The sequence below is a fragment of the Diadema setosum genome, chromosome 8 (genome assembly GCF_964275005.1).
Source record: "Diadema setosum chromosome 8, eeDiaSeto1, whole genome shotgun sequence".
Classification (NCBI taxonomy): Eukaryota; Metazoa; Echinodermata; class Echinoidea; order Diadematoida; family Diadematidae; genus Diadema; species Diadema setosum.
In genome coordinates, this window is record NC_092692.1 from 3,740,241 (window position 1) to 3,767,205 (window position 26,965).

Here is a 26,965-nt window from a genome sequence, read left to right on the forward strand (position 1 = left end):
ATGCATGACGTACTTTGCAAAAATCCTGTGGACTGAAACAACTGGCCAGTTATCATCCATGCCTGCGGGACACCTCTTATCACAATGCAGTCAGGGATTCTTTTGCAAAATGAAAGTTTTTGGCATTGAGGAACATCTTCAGATTGGAGTGCATTACTGAGGGTAACCTGAACACTACCATTAGAAATTTCTTTCAAAATTGTGAGAATATTTGAACTTCTTTGTGTCATTCACTGACATAAGACTGGCACAAAAGGGAAGTGGTTTGCTCTGTCAATTTTATCAAACTTTTATTTACTTTTATTTTCATTATCTTCATAATATCCAAACACTTCATATTCATTGTGAGACAATTCTGTGTTAGTTAGAATAGTGATACAATTTTGATGATCTGGTGTTTTGAGGTTTCTTTGTGTTTGTTTTGTTTTGTTTTGTGTGTATGTGTTTAGCTCAGAGCAGTTCACTACAGATGTCTGGAGACACATATTTCACTAATTGGCTCCAGTAAAATATCATCATCACAAGAAGAACTTCATATACTCATCATTCATATACTCAAAGTTTGAAGACTTAATTTCAGACTTTCTCCTACCATTATCAAGAAATGAGTTGTCGCTTTTTCCTAGAGGTGAGTAAATTGGACAGCTGCAAATAAGAAACATTAACAATGGTCATGATATTGGAACTTACAAGAAACTGAATTGTCAAATCACAACATAAGCCTACAATAAATACAGATAAGCTTTTGAATATTGATTATGATGACATACACATAAATAAACATGGAAATAGAACATTCTATCCTGAACTACAAACTGTCATAGCTACTGGAGAATTATTATGCCAGTAAAATGATGAAAGGATATAAAACTCGACAAATATCTCTTCAAGGTAACAGGATTACACAAGTATACTACAAGTGTACTTGCCTGATGAAAAAAAGAAGAAAAAAAGCACACGAACAGCTCCAACATGGTTCTGCCTCATTAAGAGTTTTGTTTTAGTCATGACATGCAACAATACTTGCATACACCACAACAACTGACATGCTCCAAGTTGATAAGCGGTCACTGGACTTGGTGCTACTAAACATGTAATCATTGTCACCTGAAACTCTGTTTTAACAATGCTGCAAAACAAATGGATTCCGGCCAGGTCATCTGAGGGACCTGTGAATGAATTCTGACCCAACAGAAAACAGTGAACTTAACGTTGCAATACAGACACAACTGTACGCAAGCAACAGATGCTTTCTTAGTACATCTATAGCTGGAAATGAGCACTATTTCCTCATAATAGAGAAAATGAAACATAATATCAGATCTTCCTCAATCATTCCCCTCCCATTCAAATATTCTGGAGATATACATCATATTTCCCTCTCCATGTTCAGTAATGTGGTGGAATCAAAGTATGCATACAAGTAATATCTACTCCTATTTTTGCATTCTTTTTTAAAGTCAGATGGAAGTGGCATAAAGAAGACTACAACCAACTTTCTACTGGTTCAGATTTATTCATACAGTTTTTAATCACCACCATCGCATATGGCTGAAATTGAAAGTTTACTGGTAATCAAGCACACAGTAAAGATATTACATAATCTGTTTACCATATTTCTTGATGTCAAATCTGTGCATGAAACATATGAATCAAAGGGTTGCATTTGCAGGTACAAGTTTCAGGATGACTAGCCAAGGACTGGAATATCGCACACAAATTCTGTTATCAAACTGACATAGTTCTCTTTTGTGCTTACTCTTGGATGTTACATTATCTCTGATGGAAGAACATCATAATAAACATTTGTCATCTAAAATATGTGTAAGACTGATTCTAAAGCCATCTCTGCTCAATGCTACATTGTACTTTCTAAAAGTTATGCAGAAACGATGGCATATTAATTGGCATCTAATGGCAAACATTCTGGGCATTGTTCCCAAAAATTGTATCCGTGTCTAATTTTCTATCTTTTTGAAGGAATCAACAAAGAGCAAATCTTAGAATGTGTTATCAATATCATTCTGGAAGCTTGATAACAAGAATGTGACTTCTTTCCATTTCTTCAGTAAAGACTAGAGAACAGTTTCTATGACTGATTTCAGGAGTGCTACAAGATACTTATGTTTCAGTATCTGTAATCAGTAACTATACAAGATGTTTTGTACATTCTACTGCATGTAAGGTATAATACTTTTGAGAAATCTAGTTTGAAAGCAACATGGATATGGAAGAAACATGAATGAACATACATTTTTTTTTTTTTTTTGAAGTGTACCTGCATACATCACAGCCATGCTACATGATACTGCTGAACATTGTATAAGTCCATGATGAGAGTCTTAATTTCTCTTAATTTCATCATACCAAATGTAATGTGTCAAGAGGAAGAAATAAAAATTCTACAGAGATACACAGAAAAAAATGGAGTCGCTGTAGTGGCTTAAAAACCATCCTCTCTTCCACAATGAGAATGTGGTTCCTGACCTTTGATTATTTCAAACATTAATGGAAATATTTGCTACCAGAGTCAACCACAAAGGAACTGGAGGCTATAAGTGAACCAAACCCCGTCACCCCCCTGTCAACCCCCCACCCTTATCCCCCTTGCTGCTCCCTAGGACACCGATGCAGTCAGAGAGGGGCGGGGACCACGACATTGGTCTTACTGCTGATTGATTTGTGGCAGACAGGGCATTCGGTACAGGCTGATGCACAGGAGGCGCAGAGGACTAGGTGCTGGCATGGTCCCACGACTACACTCCGCTCCCGCTCTTGACATATGCAACACAGGAAGTTCTCTCTTATATGCAGAATCTAGCAGGATGAAAAGAGGAGAGAACAAAACAAAATAAATAATATCGTATTGCATACATATATGTTGGCTAGCATTGTAAACCAAACTCTATCAAATGGAAGTCAGACAGAGAGTTGTCTCCAAGGAGATACCTCAGAATTGAAGTTTCTCTCATCACAGCACCTCCACTATCAACCAGATACATGTGGATTCTTCTAGCTCCCAAATTACCATGGCAAAACAAAAATGAAATTATTATGTAGGCAGCCTGGAAGATACTCAGTAGACAGACAACCTGGCAATATCTTGCCTTCCACATAACATCATAGGTGAATACATCGTCGGTGAAGTAAAAAGTATCTTAGCCTGAAATAACCAACAAATCTGAATGCACGGGCTACCTGTAGCAAGATGGTGCATGTCTGGTAGTGTTGTAAATCACTATTATTATCACCTGTATACTTTCACAAATCGTGTCACAAATGCAGCATAATTACATTTTTCCAAAGCACTATTTCACTACTCACATTTTGTGGATGCCTTGACTATGCATGCGTATAATTGTTGCAAAGTATATAGTCATAAAACATATTTACCCTATAGAGTGTTTGTGTTTTTCCTTTAAACTTCAAATTGTGAAATCCCAGATTTCATGTATAAATTTGAGTACAGAACTTGCACATAAGTTTTGCACTGCTGTATGTTTAATTCAAATGAATAGGATTTTTTTTTTTCTATGTCACAGCACTCTTCATCAACATCAGTTAAATCCCCTTTTATTGCAATTTCTCAGGTAAAGATTCGATAGATAATTGATACATAGCACTGAAACTTATTATTTAATCATCCTCTGAGCATTAGTAGCATGTGTACTACAGTGCATCCCTGTTATAACGAACACCATTATTAATTTATTATGAAATTCCGGTCACAACGAAGTAAAAATTCAGGCCGGAACATTATCCACTGAATGTATTTTTATTGTTTATTTATTCGGTTATAAAGAAATTTTGATATAACAAAAGAAAACTGCCAGTCCCGAGGACTTCGTTATTACAGGAGTCCACTGTATATGTAATCCAGTTTAAACACCACAAAGAAAATGATTCCAAGAGGATGATAACCCACCTTCTCTACCCTTTCTAAGTCTACTTTGAGCTGCGATTGAAGTTGTTTCAATTTGGGCAAGGGTAAACTATAAAGCTCTGATGCTTTGTTCAGCACGTGTAGATGTGGTCCCCCGGAGAGCCCTTCTATCTCCTGTTTTAGTATCCTAGACTCGTTGAAAGCCTGGGCAGAGTGGGAGAAAGAGAGAAAGCAATGTAGGTATGTTAATTTCACCAAATATTTCTTGGCATTCAGCCAAAGAGACTGTACTCTCTAGTGTGTGACTGAGAAAGAACGTAAACATAAACTGGAGAGGATGCAAACAATAGCTCGATATTGAACCCTTGAAACAGAACCTGGTCATGTTGGCATACCTTGCTGAATGGTGTTCCGTTTCCCAACAACCATCCATATATTCCAATCATTCTGAGAAAATCTTCCTCAAGAAAAATGTATTTTTTAGAGGTACTAACAAAGTCAAGATATCAGTAAATTTTAGGTGAAAACAGCCAAAGAAGAGATATTTCTGATCTATTCCTTGGGATCCCATACACACTACATATAGCCATTTAGATAATTTGACAATGTTCTCTCTTACTGGACTCTATGACTGCATGACAAGAGCAAATGATGTCTCCACACTCACTCATAGAAGTCATTAGCATAAGTATAACCTAAAATAAGAATATTGCATCAGATTTTGAAGGTCTTCTACTATTTGATTAGACTAATTTTGAATCTTTGAGTTCAGTCTACTTTAACATCTAGTGACATTTCACATTGTCAGGCTACAGGTACAGGATGCTGTAACCTGTCATCTTGCAGATCTCCTCATCAATGTACTGTAAAAGTGGAAATTTTCATGCATTTTGCGCAACCAGACACTAACGCCAAAATAAAAGCAGGTGAATATTTTTGCTTGCCATATGTTCCAACAGTTGATGTCTTGATCACGTGAAATTAAGAACATGCGAAACTCTTCTTACTCCGCTGAGCGCGAAAAATTAGTCGTGCGAAAATATCCACTTTTACAGTATGTCTATGCCTTAAAGGACGAAATTATGGCTTTATATAGGTGGTAGGTACATGTAACACATAACTGGCGAACCCTCTGAATCAAGACACTCCGAGTGTGTTGAGATTAGATTTGTGCTTATCTAATGTAACTCCCACCCCACCCCCATCCCCACCCCCATCCCCACCCCGATTACGCAATTCTTGCATTGAAGGGCAAGGGAATGAATTCGCATCGATCAACTTTTGAACAATTTCAACCAATAGATACAAAACCATTACTGTATTATTGTCAGTAAGACATCCAATAAGGCACTACAAGGAACTTCAAATTGGCAACATGCATATGTGATACCACAGGAGTGATCTTCACCCCCCGTGGACATGAAAAAGTACAAAGTATTATTTCTGTTCATTTATTAGATATGAGGCAGCAATACCAGTCGAAGATCTATCAATACATGAACTGCATATCATATACCCCATGCAGAATCAATAATTTTGTTTCCCCTTTTCAAAGTAAAAATAAGGTTGAGAAATCTGTGTTTACAACATCACTGAGAGAGGTTTTGAGAGACCACTGCAGACACATAACATACTGTAAAACCAGAAATTTTTGTGTGCATTTTAATTTCGCCAGTTTTGCAAAAGCCAAGATTTGCAAAATTAAAATGCACATGAAAGTTCTTGTCTACGCTATATGGATTGAATACCTGCTGCAATTCGTGAAAATTTAATGCCGTGAAAAGGGTTGTCGGCTCCAGTTTGCAACAATTTCATGCCGCAAATATTTCGGATTTTACAGTAAGCGGTGTCCTGAGGTTTTCACCGACTGTTGCATGATTTGCCATGGATTTTACTCAAACCTCCAACAGTCGTAATTGTCATTTTCCATTTGTTTTTGCTGAAACTTTAACCAATCTCATGTCAGTAATCTTCTATTCACCCTCAAAATTCATTCAATTCCCCCCAAAGATTACCTCTTCTTTTCTTTGTAATGCCGTATTCTTTTCTAATTCAGCATGCTTGGCTTTTTCCTGTGATTCCGTAGCCTCACGTTTCCATGCATCACATGCCTGAAACAAAGCAAACAAAAAGGAGGCTATCTCTATGATGAAAGGGATGTCATATGTACCGTACTCTACCTCAACCAATTTCTGTCATTATTAGAATGCACTAACATCTGTAGCAAGATGGTGCATGTCTAGTAATATTGTAAATCATTATCATTATCACCTGTATACTTTGATAAGAAAATATAGGTTCATTATCTCTGCTAAACCCCTTCAATATATGTGTAGGCAACTTGGTTTGGCAAGTAACATCACACAGTCATTCAAAACATAATTCTTATCTCTCTCTCTTTTTTTCTTTTCGATTACATCATGTTCTCCTTATTGTTATGGCACATTTTAGATTCATAAGAAATCTCCATGCATCAAGCCACATACATCTGTCCCCATGCATTTTCTGTTAGGATCTTTCTGGATGTAAATGGCAAAATTAACCTCACTCACTGCAATCTCGTTATGAATGTCACAATGAACCCAATTAATACACATTCAAGCCATCACTGTGGAACTAAATCTTTCTTTGGGGCTCCATCGTGATATTATATGGACTTGGTGAACCTAAAGCCCACTGCACACTGTACGATCAGACCAGTCATATGACCCTAAGACCAGGTGAGACGTCACCAGCCTTGCCAGTTTCCAGTCGTGCGACTGGGTCTTAGTGCCAGTCATAGAGATTTGACAAGTCAAATTTGAACGACCAGTCGTGGGCTTTAAGCCAGTCACGATACAGTATTATGCACAGAGTATAGAAGTGCACGCAATGCGCACTGCATGCTACTCATTAGTAAAATGTACTGAAGCCAGAACGGTCATCAGCCTAGTTGTGTAGTCTGATCATATAATATGCGTTGCCAGGTCGTATGACCTGGTCTTATGGTCTTGAGGTTGTACGGTCTCAAGTTGTATAGTGTGCAGCAGGCTTTAGTCATGATATCTTCACACTGGTAGAATGACCAAAAAACATGCAAACCTACACAAAACCCATTCAGAGTAAGAATGTTCAGAGCTAAAATTTGGGGCATAAATTCCTTTAATCTCCCAACACAGTCGTTTGTTTTGATATTACACCAGGAATAATACTACATGTATTTAAAGGTGCTCAGTTTTCACGTGAGAAATCAATTGTATGGCACAAGATTTGACTTGAGCATAATGCTGAGTCCAAAATGAGATAATGATTCTTCCTGTCACAAGATACAAATTCCTTTTTATTTTCTTAATATCTTATAAAAGATAATTTCAGCTTTTTCCAAAGATGGGACTTTTTTTTTTCCCTTGAAGAAGATAAAACAGTCAGAAATATATCAAACAGTTGTATGCCACTTTCCACAATCAAAATGTGAAGTTTGAGACAAAAGAAAACCTAAAACAATAGACTCTTATTCCATGAAAGGACAGCACAAATCACATTAGACCTGCACGGTAACCTCGCGGACAAAACAGCAAACAACCTAAAGGCTCAAGATTTTCAGTCTACATACACAAACAAAATATTGTGATGCATCAAAAATATTGTTTATTGATTCAGAACATCTGTCCCAATTTGTAAAGGCACATCGCACATGTTCTAAACAGACATATTCAATTTGAAATGAAGACCTATGCCCTCAGACAATAGGTCTCATTTGATGATTTAACTGTAATGCTTGTGAGCATGAAAACGCCATCTACTCTTTTTATAAAGCAATGGGATGATGCTGTGAGAACTCATAGATATAAATAAAAATGAACGAGATGATTTTCATTCTTCACCCACACTAAAATGCAATACTCTTCAAATGTCATTTCACTTCACTTTCCCAGAAGAAAAAAAAAAAGTGAGGGAAATTTGACAACGGATGAGTAAGTGAGGGCTACTTCAGCAGGAGAGACACTAAACACAATGCATTAACTTCACACTGCAAATGGGCCAAATGCTAAAGGTGACAAGACAAATTGGGGGGGGGGGGGGAGGGAGGAAGGGAGGGTGGGGCCCATATGACATACCTGCTTGGCTTGCACCCACGTCTCCTCCCACTTCTGCACCTGACTCCGGAGTGCCGTGATCTCTTCCTGTAACCTGTGTGTGTCCATCTCCCCCTCCCCCGTGTGGTTGTGACCCCCTCCCCTGGGGGCAGAAGTGCCCTGGGTGGCCGAGCCCGAAGAGGCCGACGTCGGGCCCATGGGGTCGCCGAGGATGTGCCCTAGACCCATGTGCCGTATGTTGGATGGCACAGTGTTTGGTTGACTCATGAATGCTGCAGCAGCCTAGAAGAGTATGAAAGAAGTACAAAATTAAGGACATGCTATAACCTCACAGATGCAACATAGTCAACATCAGCTGTATCTGTTCTTGTGCATGTGTGTGTGTTTTGATGATAGCATAACATGGTACAATTACAATTTATACTCCTTATACTTCATTCTTTCATTATGTAGGCTATCAAATTAAATCTTAAATCATATCATCAAACTGGTATATGATTTCACACTTTATTTGTTTCACCTTTCATCTATTCTGATTATTGTTCATATTTCTTTTATGTTTGTGTGGTTTTGCATTATCTTGAACTTCCATTCTGTTGTGAATAGGTTATTTATCCCACTGCACTGTGCCTTGTGCACCTAAGTAAGGTGGATATCACACTTTACAAATAATAATGTTTTATTATTATCATCATTAGTGTTATCATGCAGATGGACTTCCCATTCACTCCATGTCTGCTACAGGAATCACAACACAGATGGAATTCAACACACATGCTCTGTCTGCTGCACAAATCAAAACAAGAATGGAATTGTCATACAAGTTCTGTTTTGCTATGTAAATCACGACACAAATGTAATGGACACATTCTCTATCTGTAGCATTCAGCATATGTCATGTGTTGTATCTGCTACATAAATCACAACACGGATGGAATTGCCACATGCTCTATTCTTAAGTGGATATCTCATTGGGCTGGAGACTACTTGCTGACCTGATGGAGACTTGAGTCTCCCTGGTCGCAGAGTGGTCACACAGACACCTCCATGATGTCTCCACGACATCTTGTGGAATGCAGCCGAGTCTCCCATGAGTTGTGAGAGAATCAAACATGTTTGTTTGTTGTTTTTTTTTTCAGAGACTCTTTCTGGTCTCCAGCAGCAGGTCGCAGAGAAGTCTCCCCATGAGGTCTTCAAGTCATGGCCCAGTTGCGGAGACTAATTTTATTAGCGAGGACTCCAAGATGTCTCTGCAACTTTGCAGAGACCCATTTGCAACCTACTGAAGACATCTCCATGGTGTCACGACGATGTCCCCACGACTCCTGCACGACTGAATCATCATTCTATTTGGAGACGTCTCTGGAGTCGCCCTGGAGTCTTCTTCTTCTTGGGAGTGCAAACCATTTTTTTTTTTTTTCTTCTGGAGTTGCATGAGTCACTGCAGTCGCAGCAAAGTCTCCTCCAGCGAGATACGCCCTTCAGCATATCGTCTGTTGAGAATGAGAAGGGCGTTAAGTTGTCCCAACACTATGGGTTTAGAGGCAACTTAACGCCTTATCATTCTCAACCAACGATATGGTACATGCTGTATTTTCTATATTAATTTCAACTCAGATGGGATGGAATTGACACATGCTAGCCTCTATTCGTAACACACAGCATACATGCTGTATTCTTTGCACAAATTGCTACACAAAAGTGTTCTATTTATAGCACTCGGCACGCCAGCTGTATCTGCTACATAGATGGCACTACAAAGGGAAATGACACACACTCTGCTTGTAGCATACAGCATGTCATATGTACTGTATCTGCTACATAACTGGAAGCACAGATGGTAGTAGGCATACCTGCTCTATCTGCTGCTGCTGATGCTGTTGCTGCTGTATGTGCTGAGGCACGAAGGCCGGGGGAAGCTGGGAGGAGAGTGGGGAGGCAGGGCTCTCCGGCATCGAAGACTTATGATTGAGACTTGTGCTGGTAGGGATGTTGACTGGTGCTGATGTTCCTAGACTTAGACCTGGGTGTCAATGGACAGAAGAGGAAACTCAGGACAAGGAGCTTAATAACACAAATTTAGACTTTTGCGGGCAGTTTGTATTACAGAACACAGGGAAGACAAGTTTGTATAAAAATTAAGCATATTTCAAATTTCTTACAGATGCCATTAGTCTAAAAGGAGGAAATGATTTGGGTGAAATGAGAGCAAACATTTTGTGAGATTCTGAACAAAATAACCAGGTACACAAATGATGGGCATTACAATTTTTTTTTTGTTGTTGTTTAAATCTTGTATATAGGTCCAATTGGAATATTTTGTTTTGTGACATAAGTGAAGCACACTATGATACAAATACTGCTCTCCATGCATCTTACAAAGGGCAATTCATTTCTTTGTTGTTGTTTCAGGAACATAAAAGCAGAAGTAACTTTGATACAAGGAGTTAAGTCTTCTTCAATAATGTTTTGAAGTGAAACATGAGCAATCTATTCATGGCTGCGCACAAGCAGGAACCAGTACAATACAGATGGCTGTGAACAATGCAGCAGCAAAATTATCAATAAGAAATTTCAGCAGTTGGTGATATTTTTCTTTCAAATGTGGCTGTGAAAACAGGTACAGTGAAAGGAATGAACGACAACATACACACACTCCCACGGAAACACGTTTCACGACCAACATCGTGCAGTTGCTTGAAAAACAAATTTTCATGCATTTCTGTATATATGTATATAAGCTTCTCTCTTTTCTTTTTCTTAAAGCAAATTGTATGTCCTGTTGTTGTGTTTATCAGGGACCTAGATAGTACCCAAAGATATGGGACAAAGATGGACCCTTTCTAGATCTGCATCAGACGAGTGAGATGAACGGGAAAGGCACAAGGCAATGGACTTACCCATGGGTAAATGACCCAAACTGGTTGTGGAGCTTCCTATAGAAGAGTTATCATTGTCCAACTCTTTGTCTATAGCTGCTACATCAAAGTCATCCATATTGAGTTCATCTAAAGCATTCCCTGAGAAATACAAAATGATAACATTGAACTACAAATTTGCCCCCGAAAATGAACAGATGATCGCTGAAATGATAGGACACTTTTTGTTGTTTATTTTTCATTGTAAGGCATATGCACTCATTGGTCTATCCAGAAATATAAAAAGTGATATCACAAAAGTGATACATGTATTAAAGTGTAATTTCACTAGGGTGAAAAAAAAATCATAGAAATCATATTGCAGAATAATACTCAACAGCATTATGAATGCCCTATGTCACCTAAAACTTGTTTCATTACCTATTGCTCAGGATGGAAATTAATTCTATGACAAGTTTACAAAAATAATAGGAAATAAAATGAGTAAACCCATGTCAAGTCCAGCAAATTCCTGCAAATGAGATAATTCTCATCTGGACTTGAAACCATTCGGCATTCTTAGGGCAATAACGAAATAACTAGGACAAAATTTCAGAGAACCACACTTAAACACAAAAGTAAAGCATTCTAAGTGTGGGTAATCTGCCGATGACACGAAAGCTCTGAACTGCAAGGCTGGGAAGGATGGGAAAGTATCAATGTAACTGATGCATCACATGCTTCTAGATTGATAACCAACAAGAGAACGCATCAATACTACTTCATGTGCCACATACGAGACTGTGGTATCACATTGAAGGCAGTGAAGGTATGCTGGCATAATCATTGCTCATTTAAATTCACACCATTCCATTCAGTGCAGTTCACAACAATCATTGTTTAAATGCATGATTTAGAGCATGCATGATCATTTTTTTGAATATTTGTGCAGAAGGTGAGAACAACTTAATGTAATCTCCCAGAGATGAATCTGCTGTTACTGCATATATTCACTCATAAACATCATGCTGCATGCGATCTATGGTGCTTGTGCTGGTAAATAATAATCTCTTGTGCAAGCATAGAGTGCATATCATATCTTGAGCATGGTAATGGCTAGTATTCTGGTCCCTGAGAGGCTCTGTGTTGAATGAACACTCAAAGTCTCCTCAAAAAATGAGGTGGAATAAAGAAATCCTTCATCACAGCCACATTGTGACATAGGAAAATCTTTTTCATGGTTATTTCAAAAAAATAATGGCCAGTGAAACAAATCTTCAGTGATAAATAATGTACCAGCAAGTGAGACTTGATTCACACCTTTAAAGTAAAATCCTAAAAAAGACACAGTATGTAAAATCTATGTCATCTGAAACATATGCTTTTGCTGAACTAATCCACATGAGTGCAACATACAAACTACTAGGGAAAACACATCAAACAATGACCTCAAAGGTCAAGCAGACTACAAATGGCCTAGGGGAATTAATCAGAGTGAGTATGTGCTAACAAGTGTGACAATTGATACATCACATTAAGTGAAATCCCCACAAAACAGATAGCAAAACCAAAATAACTGTATAATGATATAAAAAAAAACCAAAGTAAGTAGTGAGTAAAATCCTTAATCTTTCCTTCACATACATATTGCATTTGTGCCTTTCAACAATTCTTAATTCTCGAGTTATTTGGTCATTGGAGTAAGTAGTGCCATCAGCAACATCCTACAGTTATAAAAGGATAATTTCATCAATATCTTAATGGCATACAGTTGGTCACTCTCAACAACAACAAAAACAAACAAGAACATTGCAGTCAAGAAAGCATTGCATTATTTGATTAAAAAACATTGAGAGTGAATGTTTCTTTGGGCTTAGATCTAGTTTCTTTTCCATTATTGGCAGGAGAAAGCATTGCATGACATGACTGAAAACAAAGAGAGTGAATGTTTCTTTGGGCTTAGCTTTAGTTTCTTTACCATTATTGGCAAGATATTATTGAGCATAATTTGATGAAAATGCAACAAAGTTATTTTTTGCTTTAAACCCAACTTGTTCAAAACAGAAAGTTTTGGGAATAACCCACACACACACACACACAAAAATATTGACATAACAGTAAAAAAGCTCAAAGTGTCTTCTTGTAAAAATTTATCTGGATGATACTGTAGTGAGCTTATTTCAGGTAAGCATCTCTTCAAAATCTGTGAACATGACAAGAACTCTCAAGATCACATGATATCTCTTTGATCACATGATATCGCTTTGATAACATGATATCTCTTTGATCACATGATATCACTTTGATCACATGATATCTCTTGTATCGTATCAAAACCCAATTTATTTTAAGCCTACAACCAGGATGTCCTGTTTGTTTCCTGTACATGCAGACAAAGTCCAAGAGAAAAACAAGGCAGCACTCTGAAAATCCTCTTGTAACCAAGAAACAGCACATCGGAGCTGACCATATGAGGTAGACTGAAAACTGAACAGCAAACAAAGCAATCCATTAGAAAACAAACAAACAAATAAAACAACATCAACACCCATACAACCTCATTGAAGATATCGTGCAATTGTTTGCCTACCTATAACTGATTCAACTGTATCGCTAGTAGGATAGAATGGCTGGGCATTGGCTGACATTGTGCTGCCGAAGAACGAGTTTGTTGCGCTGTTCGTCGTTAAAGGTATTTGAGAGCAGGCTGGGTAGAAGAGATTCTGAAATCAGAAAATATACAGTTAACCATGGTAAGAAAACATTTCATCTAGTTGTGCTACCTCCAATTTCTGAATACAATATAAATGTAATCAATGGGCAATATTCATTACTTATCTTATTGATCAATAAAACTTTCATGTTATCAACACTGGTAGAGCTTTCATTGTTAACAGTTATACTCAAAATACTACATTATAAAGGGTCATGACAACAAAAATTTTTTGTAGGCTTAAAAAAAAAAAAATCCAGCCAATTTTTGGTACAACTACCTGTATTCCATGCCTATACCCCTTTTTTTTATTTACCCATACCACTACATTAGCAGAAGGCTGGATGTCTTTCTCACGCATCTGACAAAAAATGACATTCTCTATGATTAAGGATGCGTGAAGAACAGCACAATGGATGAAACAGTCAGCCACAATAACAAGAAAAAGTCATTACGATCACCACTAGTAACCAACTTGGCTTCACATGCTCATGCTGGCCCAATGCTGAATTAAATTATATGAGTCAGTGGTGTGACCCCGTGACCTCAGCATCACTGTGGTTTCAGTGGCTTGGGTCTTGAATGCTATTTGAAACCACAAGGGAGAACATAACCCCCCCCCCCAAAAAAAAAAAAAAAAAAGTTTGTTTTGCTTACTAGCAGTGACATGAAACTGGCATTGCACAGAAATTTATGTAATCATCAAATAAATATAAAATAACAAATGAATGGAATCTACAAAAAATCTTAAAGTCAACATATCAGTTAGCTGGGCCATCTCCAGAAGCCTAACAAAAACAAACAAACAAACAAATATATGATATTTTGACTTGGTTTTACATAGCAAAATCAGCACTTTTGTTTAAGAGAAGATATCTTACATATTGAAATGGAACAACTTCCACCGATGCTCTATGGTACACTAGTATCAGGCAAATTCAATTCTCATTCATTTTCCATTCAATCTGTTCGATTCCAGAAGTCATACCATGAAAGCATTAATACCATTTTTTTTTTTTATTTGTGAGGAATCTAATGAAAAATGTTTTACAGTCAAATAATCAAGACAGCCGACTAACTTTTTTCCTGAATGTATATTTGAGCAAATTCTCCTACTATAATCTGCATGAAAATTTGAAAAAGGCGTGGTGAAAATTTGAAAAAGACACAGTGAAAATATAGGCTCTCTGCAACATCAAAATGAAGCCTCAAATATGACCTTACGGAGAATGTGTGCAAAGCAAAACTAAAGGAGGAAACCACACATACACACTTCCACCCACCCACCCACTTACATTGCCAATTCAGACTCAAAAACTATGAATTAATAAACATGCCTATCTTGCAGAATTACTACCATAAATACACCAAGTAAGATACGACTTGAGCTTGGAGTGGTACGCTGTACGTTTTTACAAATAAATTGTCCACAAGTTTCATGTTCAAGAGGACAATGGGCAACATTTTATTCAAAACATTTACGTTTTTCCTTCAAATATTTTTAAATGCTTGTTGAAAAAGAACAATTCCTATAACTAAATTCCAGCAAATAATCTATTACATATTTACTACACGCACTGCTCTTCCATCAGATCTCAGCAGATATGTTTGCTCAATGTTTACAGGGCCACTGCACGACACAGTAATCCATATTTTCCTTTTACCTCAGATAACACAATAGCGGATAACACTTGAACTGAACATGAGATTAGACCCTGGGACCAAAGTACAACGCATTAACCACACGGAAAAGCAGGTGCATCGTACTGTTTGTTTACTCAGCCGCAAGCCGCACCATGTATCCACACTTGACAAAACCAGACAAATGTGGCTGTGCACCCCTGAGCATTGTCCTTGTGTTTGCCAAGCTTAAAGATCTGGCAACTCCAAATCAAATTTGGCACTTGTGTGATCTCAACCTTCAAAAGTTAACTCGGCTGATAATGGAATGTCTGAAATGGTTCTATTGGCCGATTGACCACTATACTGTAAGCACCAGCTGTTTATTACATTGGTGTGAAACTTGACTCATCTGGCACTACCATGTACTCACCTTTATAATCTAATGGAAAATTTTGGATGAAAAAACTGCAAGAAGGTTCCACAGACCCGCTCCCCCCAAGAAAAAAACAAAACAAACAAAGACAAATTTTGAACAGGAAGATCAATGGTACAATGGGGCTAAATTATTATCATAATTTGGTCAAAAAACAAAAACAAAAATTATCTACACTCACTGAATTGTCATCTTTTTCTGCATTATGTGAACGATGATAGCTAGAGCTTTCTGAGACGGAGGAATAGCTACTAGAAGCACTGTTGGAGCGAGGCTTTCCGATTGGACCAAGCCCACTACTGCCGGGACTGTTCATACTAGATGCGTCCCCTCCTCCAAGGTGGCCCAAAACATTGGACTGCATAAACGAAAAATCAAGACACAACTCCTGAAACAGTAAAGGGGGAGAGCGGACACAAGATTATTAATTAAAATCTACTCTACGTGCATGCATGATACATGTATCAAATGAGACATGAAGGTCTTAATGTTAACATTGAGTCATTTCAAATCTTCAACTTTTGCCATAATGTATTGCACTGTAATAAACTCAGTTACCAAAGGATAGGCACTCATGATTGAAATTTTACTTGACAGCCTCTGTACTTTGTATATATTCAGTTACGGAAATATACCTGAGCTAATCAGAAAAGAAAATTGTGAAAATCCTAGTGTGCACATAGCTCAAAAATTTAGACATTGCATGATTCATACTCATCACTATATTATAGTAATAAACAATGACTTAGATTAAATAGCGCATGAAGCATAGTGTATATGTTCCTATGCACTCCAATATGGCTACCAATTATGGGCTACTTGTCATTAAAACAGAAAAAGAAATGGGTGAAAAGCTTGTTAAGTGTGTTAATCCTGGCACTCCTGAAGCTGAATTTGATCATTTTGACTTGCACCACAGAACTAAAGCCTATCATCACCCAGTGTAAAGTCTTGCAAAACAGGTACCCAATTTGAATTTTCATTAATAGACTGATTACAGAACAATCACGCAGGTAATCGCTGACAGTTATAAAAGAATTATGAAATTATGACAAAAATCACTTGCAAATGTATCAAGCACCTTGTCTTATTTGAATCAATTCTGGCTTCACAAAGAATTTAAACTGTTCAAATACATTACATAAGACAAAGAATACATAGACTAAAGGAAAAAACAATTCTTTAGACCAATATCAACAAGAGCTTTAAAAATCAATCGAAAGGCTGCTAAAGGTACAATACATTAACAGGAAATGTTGGAGTGACGGGTCTGTAACTATCATGGAAGCATTGTCAACATATAAAAATGAAAATACTGCAGAGATTTTGACCTTCTTCTATGAAAGCCTCCCTAGATACAGAACCAGATGCTATATACAAAGAAATGAACCACAATAGTGAATCAAAGAGGGAAGGACTACTCACTGATTGTAATGATGGATTCATGACTTGGTTACTGGTTGAGGAGGCGGATGAAACAGGTGATATCTGAGCCAGGCTGGTTTGGTCCTCGGTTAATTCACGATGTGTGTCACTCATTTCCTCTGCTCAAGTCAAACCATTCAATCAGAAAGAGGGCAAAAGTTAACCATAGTCATGTACAGGCATTGTAGGTAATATTAAAGGGTGTGTACAGTTCTGAGCCCCGTTTCATAAAAGATGTTAGGATGGCAACTCTTGCTGAAATGGCAACTTCCAATAACAACAGCCAATCAGGAAGCTGGATTCTTGTCATTACCATGACAATTGCCATTCCAGCAAGAGTTGTTATTATATCAACCTTTTATAAAATGGGGCCCTAGTCGAGGTGAGGATTTAGCTTTTAACGTTTTGCGAGATATTCAGAAACCACTCTATATGAGATGTCAAAGAGTATAGAGTTCTAAGGGGTATCAAAAGTTTATTCGATGAAAATCGGTTTTGAAATGGCTGAGATATCCAAAAACAAGGTGAAACAAAGAGATCCTAATAAAGTTGTGGCATGTTGCCTTTTATTATTAGCACTTTTTTGGATATCTCAGCCATTTGAAAACCAATTTTCATCAAATAAACATTGAATCCTTCTTAAAATTACATGCTCTTTCATATTTCATAAGAGGCTTTTCATTATCTCACTTAGGAATGTTCAAAACATGATTCCCCACCTCAACCAGTACTGTACAGTCCCTTTAAGAGAAAAACAACATTCCCTAAATATCATATCATAAAAAGGTGGCTCATTACTCACTACATAATTACTTCTCATTTCTGCTTTTTTAATAAAACTTAGGAAGAGATTTTGTTTCTGGAAATGTATGTCATAAGAAACTGATTAAATTTGTTCTGAATGTAATTTTTTCCTCTCTCTCTTTTCTTTTTTCTTTTTTTTTTTTTTAGATTTAAAAGTCTGAACTGCAGAGAATAACCAAGGATCATTTATCAAATGAGATTTTGAATACCTGGAAATGAAATGTTTGTGATCATTTCCTTCTAAATGATGTGATGGCAGCAAGTAATTTGCAAAATACAAAACAAAACAAAAACAAACAAACAAACAAACAAACACACAAACTGAAATTAGATAGATGAGTACTACATGTTTTCAACCCTCTCTCCCCAGTTGTCCCATTGAATCAAATCCTTGATAAATTCACTTAGTAGTTTTAAAACATAAGACTGGCAGATACGCTTGGTCCCACTTAGTGTCAAAACTGATTTATGATAAAAAGAAACAGTACCCTTTCATCATTAAAATTTGTGACAAAAGGGAGTAAAAAAAAAAAACCAGTCAACAAGTTATATCATATATCAAGGTAACATAACATAACTTTGCTTATTATGATCTGAGTTTTCATATTTATCAAAGTCTATGCATATGTACCAGTCAGATACCATTATCTCAACTCTGTGCGAGTCTTGTGTCCTACAATTCTCAGAGAGCTGACATTAGAAGGTTGGGGGGGGGGGGGAATAGGAGATGAGAGAGGGAGGGGGTGCCAAAATACGCTGAGTGATGGTTCCTGGCATGTACAAAATGGGTTTGGCAGGTACTCACGGTCTACATGGGCAAATGCACAAAAGGGCCCACGAGGGCAGAAGCCAGTCTGTTGCATGTCGTTACATTTTGTAGACTTGTAGATCTCTGGGTGGAACTGCTGATCAGTGCGGGTGTGGCAATACTGGCAGTTGTCACTCTGTTCGCAATTGGATGGGTCCCCCCACTCATCGCCTATCTTAACATTCGGACATGGAGTTGACCTGACGTGGGCATGGGGGTATGATCAAATCAAAAAGTCAAGGCAAAATTCAATATTTGCAGAAGCAAAGTCAATAATGGCAACAGAACATCTCAGAGAGCATCTCCTTGCAGACAGAACAGATTTTAATAACTGTAAATCCCCATCACATACAACATACATGAATTGATAGGAAACAACAAAAACAAGTGTTGAAGCAGATAATTAAGAAATGTGTTGATGATATATCTCATCTTATTCACAAGACACTCTCCACTTAATAGTACATAACAAACAGCCCTCAACTCTGAAAGACTATGAAACATGAACATTCTATTTGAATTGTAATTCTCATTGTAAGTCTCAGATGAATTTTAAAACTTTCATGTGTCCTATCAATGAGTTCATGAGAATAATACTGAAAGGGTGACAACAAAGTTGAGCAAAACTTTGGATTCATGTTGACTTATGCATCCACAGAGCTATCAGCATCCACTCATGAAACTTCAGAAGGTTAAAAAAGAAAAAGAAAAAGAAAAAAAAAAGCAGTGGCCTTCTGTATTGGTGCTGAGAACAGCACAAAAGTATTCAGCATCAATACAGAAGGTCACTGAATAGGACAGGAAATAACAGAAGATCTAAGGTTTCATATTTTTATGAAATTTACCATTTGACTGATGTCATTAAGAAGTCTCACCTGTACTTGAATTTACGTGGATTCCTTCTCCTGTCTCTGGCATTATGAAATCTAGGGCATGCATAACCTTGGCGACATAATCGAGGAGGTTTGTTGCAAGGTTCTGTCTTGTAGTTTGCCAACACAAAGTTTGTATCTGTTACAGGACATTGATAGAGAAGGAGAAAAAAATACAGAAAGAGAGATCGCTATGCATGCATTGTTTTGAAGAAAATTTGCAAATGGACCATACCTGTGCTCAATAAACATACTGCAAACATATTACACATATTAGCTTTATTTTACGTGTGTAGCTTTGGCAACATACCAGTACATACATGATTTGACAGTGAAATTGAGTTCAAGGACAATGCATTTTACCCTTCAATAAATATGAAAATAATAGCATTAAATCAAAACTCCTGCTTTACCTTGCCATCTTGGATCATCAACATACATGGTCTTGTCCTTGTCTGCCACCAGAGAAGTCTGGCCCATTGTTGGTGCTTGGGTAGTCAGTGGATTCGCTGTCAGAGACGCAATGATAGCATCGCTGGACGTGGGGCAGTCCGTTGGTAGCATACATGTAGGCGGCCCCTGGAGGGGCTTGGTCTGCGCCATCTCTCTGATGTCGTACACTGGCTGTCGCAGGTCGTGTGGGCCATGAGCGAATGCACAGTGAGGACCATTTTTGACACAGTGGCCGCGAGCATCTGTCTCGTGTACACAGGTGCCTGTTTTGTAGTAGCGTAAGTGGTACCTCCTTTCTGTGTCTCCCGTGTTGCGATGTAAATACGGGCAGCTGAAACATACAATTATGCAATAGATTTTTCAATGAAACAGCAATCAAGTCATGACTAGCTGTTTAAAAAAAAAGGCCTCCTAAAATAACCCTTTATGTTCACTCTGGGTGGATAAGATGCTGTATACACTGAAATTACAGCCAAGAACGTGTTATTAATATTAAGATGACTGGCTGAGTTTGAACTGTCTCACTCATACATCAAAATATAACATCCACTTTGATAACAAAGCTGCTTGCCTGTTTACCTCTGTTTGGCAGGGATTTCACATGAAAAAATGGGGAAAAATAGAATACTAGTAAAGTTTGTTAATTGCAATAAGTTGTATTTTGGGCAGTATGTTCTTTAACAAGAACCAAACCCCAAAACTACAGTACCTCATACATACATAGCACATAGTATTTACATGGCATCTTTGGTATTGTATAAAAAACTTCACCATCAAAGTTTCTTAAAATGATTACACAGCATGTCATGATGATGAAGATGTCCATGTACGTGTACAGTGTATGATAATGATTTTGTCTGTAACGAATAGGCATTTACAGTGTAGCTAGACTAATGATAATCTTCACTGACCATATCAAAGTACAAAGTAAACCTATCTTTATACAGTGTATGAAAAACTGAGAAGTTCTGACACAAGACAATACATGTATCATGATGTCTAGATACAGCAACCCAGGATACAGTGTGATGTCACAGACAAATACTCAAAAAGAGCACATGGCTTTACAAACTGGACACGCTGTAACATACATGACATGCAGTTCTGATAAAAATTCATAGCTTAATTTTCTCCAAAATACAATTTACATTTCTTTGTAGCTTGCATAGCAGTTCTTTGAATTTCCCTTTGTTGAAACACAATTAGTCTTAATGGTCACAGCCCCAAAAGAAGTGCGACATCATTTGGGGAAAATAGTACATCATCCCAAATCTACAGTGAAGATGTACATCCCTGTCCAGTTGTACCAAAGACATGTGTGATACATTGTACCTCCTTGGTTGACTTGTACATTTGTATGTACCACAGGTATCCTACAATGCTTTCATTGTAATTTCATTCACTGCTATTAATCTGAATGCGTCCACTGCAGTATACGAGGTAGAACTCAATGTTAATATAAAACAAAACAAATGTTAACCACTAATTTGAATTCCACTGCAAATAAAATGAACCAAGACAAAATTTAAAAGATAATGGGTGTAAACAATGCAGCACCTGTGGATTCATTATATAAAAACAGTGGTATCATTTGTTTCAATTCCCATCAATGTCCACTGCTAATGTCCACAGCTTTGTAAAAAGAAACACACATATTGATTCAAAGTAAAAAGCAAAAACAACAACAACAACAAAAAAACAAACAAAACAAAACCATGCAACAATAAAGATAAACCTATTACGGTAAACATACAAATTTGGTAAAACAATGTGAAAACTGAAACAACAACAAAAATTTTTCAAAACATATGCTGGATGTAGAAAAAGAAAACAGGCTATTCAGTGTGATACGAACATTACCTGCCAGCTCTGCATTATTACCATTCTGATTTGACGCATGGAGCTAAGTAGCTCCATGTTTGAGGTAACTGCTTTGAATTGTAGATTTCATTTGAAGCAATTTTCAGCTAAATTGTTCAGGTAATTGCACATGATTGAAAGAGACTAGATCATTCATCTGTCAAACAGCAGGGAAGTTTGATATCTATTTGGCACAGTATATTTGTACCATCGCTGTATCATCAAATTATTACTAGTCAGTGTTTGTGTGACACTGCAAACGAGTATGGTTACAACATATTCTCCTTTCCGTTTAAAAATCACAAATTCTGACATGTGAGTAGAATACAGATAATTGCATACTTTGTGAAATCACAGCTTTAAAAATTGCCATAGCTAGAGATCACAGTTCCTGAGTAAATTTGCAAGGTTTCTTCACATAATTTTTCAAATATATCAAATATATGTACATGTAGTATATTCTATATGCATTTCACAGAAATTATGACAAGTATGGAGAAGTCACTTTTCTTCCTAAGCATTGCTACCTAACAGATCTAAGTGTTAGGCAAATCAAAAAGAGGAAATAAGGACAATCTCGCTCTTTCCTCTGAAACCGAGAGAGGAATAACGGTGCATTAATATTTTCCTGTGTGTACACAAGGATATGGTGTTGCATTCAGGGAAAAAAGCAAGTTACTATTATCTCTCTCTACACTTGTATTAAAGGGGTATAGTCCCGGTAGTGTAGAGGGCGCTGTTGATGACACTGCCAATCACCATTAGCATTGATACGAAGATTACCGAAGTTGAGCTGTCATCAAGAGTAAAGTGCGTAGGTGTTGCTAAGTAACGTTGCCTTCGTTGTCTTCTCTGCGCATCGCGCAGTCTGTAGTAATGCCAGGGTGCGTGCATATATGTGCTTGTTATTATGACATCACAAAAGAAGTTTGCTAAAGCTGTCATCCCCTCAGCCGAATCATGAGCAGAACTGTGATCGGACCACTGACTACAGTGGATCGGACTTCTTTGGACTCGGGGAACTGGGCCAAAGCGTAAGCGCTAAAGAGGAGTCGATAGCGTAGGTCTCTATAGGAAACTTGCGCCATGCGCCCGCTTACGCATTTGACTAAAACACCGGGACCATGCACCTTTAAGATATAATTGTATGTGTAAGTCAAACGTAAGGATAGATATACACATGTAGATGCTGGCACAAGGCAACAGCAAAAAATGTTATCAGACCAGAAAGGCAATCTAAATTATCATGTATTCTTGAAGTATTAGTAATTATTTCTTTGAATTTTGAAGGGGCATTTTGTACAAACTTACACAAAAAATAAAATTGTTATTTTACAAGGCACTTTCATACGCATGTACACTGTATATGATACATGTACAAACTGTACAGTACATGTTTGTATGCCATTACTCGGCAAATTATATCTTCTAACTTAAACCTCTCTGAACAAAGGAAAATTCATATTTAGGAAATAAGCTATTCACATGGATTTTTCAAGTATTCCTGGAATTGTCCCAAAAATCCACACTTGTCAAGACAAATACTTGAAATTGAGCAGAAAACTGACTTCTGAGAAAGTTCAAAGTATCCCTATATTCGCCTTCAGTTTCTGTGTAACTGAATCTGCTAAAATGGTCTTTCAACTACTCACACATCGAAAGTTTTATACCATTGTAGGTACCAAACACAACACAAAAAGTTGAACCAACACTGAAGAGTAAACATACATTGTACAATGTATATTGTACATTGTACTGTAAAAGTGGAAATTTTCGCGGTGTTGAAATTTTCGCGCATTTCGCGCAACCAGAAACTAGTGCGAAAATAAAATACGCGAATATTTTTGCTTGCCATATGTTCCTGTGCGTGATGTTTTGATTCCGCGGAATTAAAAACACGCGAAACTCTTCTGACCCGGCCTAGCGCGAAAAATTAGTCGCACGAAAATATCCACTTTTACAGTATGCTTTAACTTCATTTCCTCTGCATTTGTCATGCATCTTTCTACCTCTTTCTTTTTACCTTCAGAACCAAAATCATTATCAGCATCAGGATTTCGGGCATTTTTTATTGGCCCTTGAGATAAATTTATAATCCCTCCCAAAATTCTAGTAAGTGCATTCTATTCCCACCAGGACAACATGGACTGTATACTTAAGTGCAATGTACTGTACTTGTGCATGTGTGCTACCATGGACTTACAACTTGTTGTAGGTCCATGGTGCTACCAAATCATCTGTTCCAACATGGACCTACAAATGAGATCTCAGAAAATAAGAATGCCTGCTAGTGCACTAGCCTAGCAATCACTTCTGACTATTACTACATTAGTTGTACATGTCTGAATTTCTCCTACATTGTACATGCTGTCTTATCATACATCACCGGTCATTATCCATGATAATATATTTCTTCTATGACATTCACACCCTAGATACTTTCTAAAGAAAAAAACAAACAAAAAACCTACATGTAGTGTACAGTTACAACTTATATCAAAGAGTGCAGTTACAGCATTTATAACAAAATTTGCAGCATTTTTACAGCATTTTAACAAAATTCTGGATGAAAACTTTGTGGAGGTTTATTTTCTGTGGAATACTTTACTACACATTCAGTCAGTTCACCACAAAATGTGTACTTTTAAGCTTACAAATGGTGAAGCATTTGTCCCACTCAATTTGAAAAAAAAAAAAATCAACAGAAGAAATATCATGGAAGCTAACATTACCTACATGTAGTTAGCAATTTTGGGGTGGGTTCAATTTAGATGCAGTCAAGCATAGTGGAGATAGGGCATTAAAACATTGTACATGCACATTGCACTTGAATTAAAGATGCTAGAATTTGGGCAAGATGAACATGTACATGTACAAACTGTAGTTCAGACTATGAAACTTCTCTTCTTTTTTTTTCAAGAAATGAAATTTCTTATTTTTCAGCCAAACCAATCTATTTGGGGATTTTCTTGTTGGTAGCATTTGTTAACTGTCATCTCTGCAATCAAGTGATGGATAAAACATCTTTATCAAGAATTAAATGAAGGCTCTACATGCTTTTAAAGCTTTGTTTGATTTGCTACAAAAGCATAATCAATTATTGCACCCTTCATAATGAAGATGTATATAGCGTGGAAACAGAATTTCTGAGTGTTGGAGCAATGGAGCAGAACAGTGAAATATCAAACGCAATGTAAAATATTAATTTGCAACGAGACTCTACTAGATCCTTTTAATTCTCTCAAATAAAAAAAACAAATATGTGTAGAAAAACAAATGTTGAGTAGTAAGGGGAGTTGAGGTCATTAAGAGCCGATTGTAATAAAAGTGCTTTGTTTTGATGGTCAAAATACAAGACAGAAATACACTTGTGCATCATAATATTAAATAGAATCTACACCTTTTCACTAATATTGATAAAACTTGAAAGCATGGCATATCAAATGCTCTCTCTGTTCAACATAAGCATACACCTGTAACTTATCTAAGACAACAGGTACAATTGTAGATGTAGATGTTGCACTATATAATACAATTGCTATTTTTTCTAAATTCACAGATTGCAGGGAAGGCAGGCAGGTAAAGCATCATACACATTTTTGGCTTATAAATTGCAATTCAAATACCAAGGTAGAAATCCTATCTAGTATTTAGTTTTATGCAACTTGTACATTCTATTTGCCACACAATTAACCTGGTATCCACATTTTCTGTTCACTATCCCACCCAGGCCATCCATAAAAACTGATGGACACAGCATGCAGCAGCCAGCCAATAATGAAGGCCCAAAATCAGCATCATGACCAGTACAGTCTATGTCCTAATGACCTGAACAGAGTAACTACTGTACCTAACATGCCCCTGAAAACTGTTTGATAGCAGAGGACAAGTAAGAAAACCAATGAAAACCAGCTTGTGCATATCTACAGGTCTTATTAGTCAACATACTCTTCCAGTCTTACGGCAATACAAACACAGGCTGGCCTTAGTCTGTACAGCCATTTATAGGGTATGTGGACTTCGCTGCGCATGCATTGGCTACTCAGCGGATCGCTCGAAAACAAAAACGAGGCACGCACAAACATGCGATAGCGCGCCCAAATACAAATCACACAACAATTTCTGTCTCGCCGTCACGTAAGCACAGTTCCCAATACTCGCACTATATTCAGTAAATCACCCTTTAAGAATGACTTCTGAATCTTTTAAGCAAATTCAACTCATACCATATGACATCTGAAATCGAGTGCCATTAAAATGTCACATTGCTAACCCTCATCATCCTCACAAGCTCTAAGCAAGAATCCGTCAAATATTGTCAACAAGTTGGCTCGACTCGCGCGGCCATAACAAACATGGCGTCAAGATTTCTCAACGCCTGTCAGACATAAATCGTGTAAACATCAGAGAATACGTACTCGTCTCTGTCTTCGCAAAGGCCTGATGTTTCATCATACTTGGAACAATATATATCCGGACTGTAATTAAACGTTCCATCACGTTTTCGAATGGGTCGTCGACGTCGTTGATTGAGAAAATGCCAATGAAAACAGGTAAACGGCCGATGATGCGGACACTTGTGTTGCAAGAAATCCTGGCATTGTTGTGTGCGAAACTCCTTCAAGTATCTGTAATGAAAGGCAAAATAAAAACATGAGCACGACGTTAACAGCTAAGCCGAGTTATTCATTATGTATGCAAAAATCAGACAAAGGTTGACATCATTACTTACGTGTAGTGAAATGGTTTCTCTGGCTGAGCAGATATCACTTGATTAGCCGAGGTCTTTTGCTGTTCGGACGGCATTTTGCTTTCTTCAGCGATACTGTGCATCTTCTCGTGCGCAGTCCACTACACGAACGTAGTACGTACGTGCACGTAAGCCCGCGCTAAGCAGTCCTTGCGAAGCCAATCAGCTTTGCTCTGACGTCACTGATCGGAGCCTGAATGAAGTCACATGACCAGGACTTCCCCTCTGACGTCACGTATTTTGGCAAAACAGCTGAGCGGAACACACGTGCAGTTGTTTACCTAAACAAGCCTCGTACATTGCACTACATCCATTAATCTCCAGATTTTTTTTTTTTCTTCTGTAACATGCCCCTGGGATCTTTGCAAAATAGTCATCATTATTAGTGATCGCTCACCTATAAGAAC

General features: G+C 37.5%; 1 protein-coding gene across 3 annotated transcripts; it reads right to left on the reverse strand.

Moving 5' to 3' along the window:
- Positions 1-2,618: 2,618 nt before the first annotated feature.
- On the reverse strand, positions 2,619-26,670 carry LOC140231596 (putative E3 ubiquitin-protein ligase UNKL). Of its 3 annotated transcripts, none has more exons than XM_072311744.1 (14): positions 26,541-26,670; positions 26,227-26,436; positions 19,909-20,279; positions 19,499-19,634; positions 18,621-18,823; positions 17,012-17,130; positions 15,768-15,944; positions 13,408-13,540; positions 10,860-10,979; positions 9,813-9,982; positions 7,981-8,241; positions 5,899-5,994; positions 3,926-4,087; positions 2,619-2,817 (listed from the first exon to the last, which is right to left on the reverse strand). In XM_072311744.1, exons 1-14 carry the CDS (start codon positions 26,639-26,641, stop codon positions 2,635-2,637), a joined length of 2,442 nt encoding a protein of 813 aa, XP_072167845.1. In that variant the 5' UTR covers positions 26,642-26,670; the 3' UTR covers positions 2,619-2,634. The 3 variants fall into 3 exon arrangements, with proteins under 3 accessions (XP_072167845.1, XP_072167844.1, XP_072167846.1); XM_072311743.1 differs by having other exon boundaries at positions 15,768-15,974; XM_072311745.1 differs by lacking the exon at positions 10,860-10,979 and having other exon boundaries at positions 15,768-15,974.
- Positions 26,671-26,965: the final 295 nt, after the last annotated feature.

Coding starts and splice junctions, on each gene's coding strand:
- LOC140231596 (XM_072311743.1), bottom strand. CDS start 26,641: ATGCACAGTATCGCTGAAGAAAGCAAAATGCCGTCCGAACAGCAAAAG. Junction 9,983..10,859: donor TTTGGGTCATTTACCCATGG/GTAAGTCCATTG, acceptor ATTGACACCCAG/GTCTAAGTCTAGGAACATCA. Junction 8,242..9,812: donor AGCAGCAGCAGATAGAGCAG/GTATGCCTACTA, acceptor ATACTCTTCTAG/GCTGCTGCAGCATTCATGAG.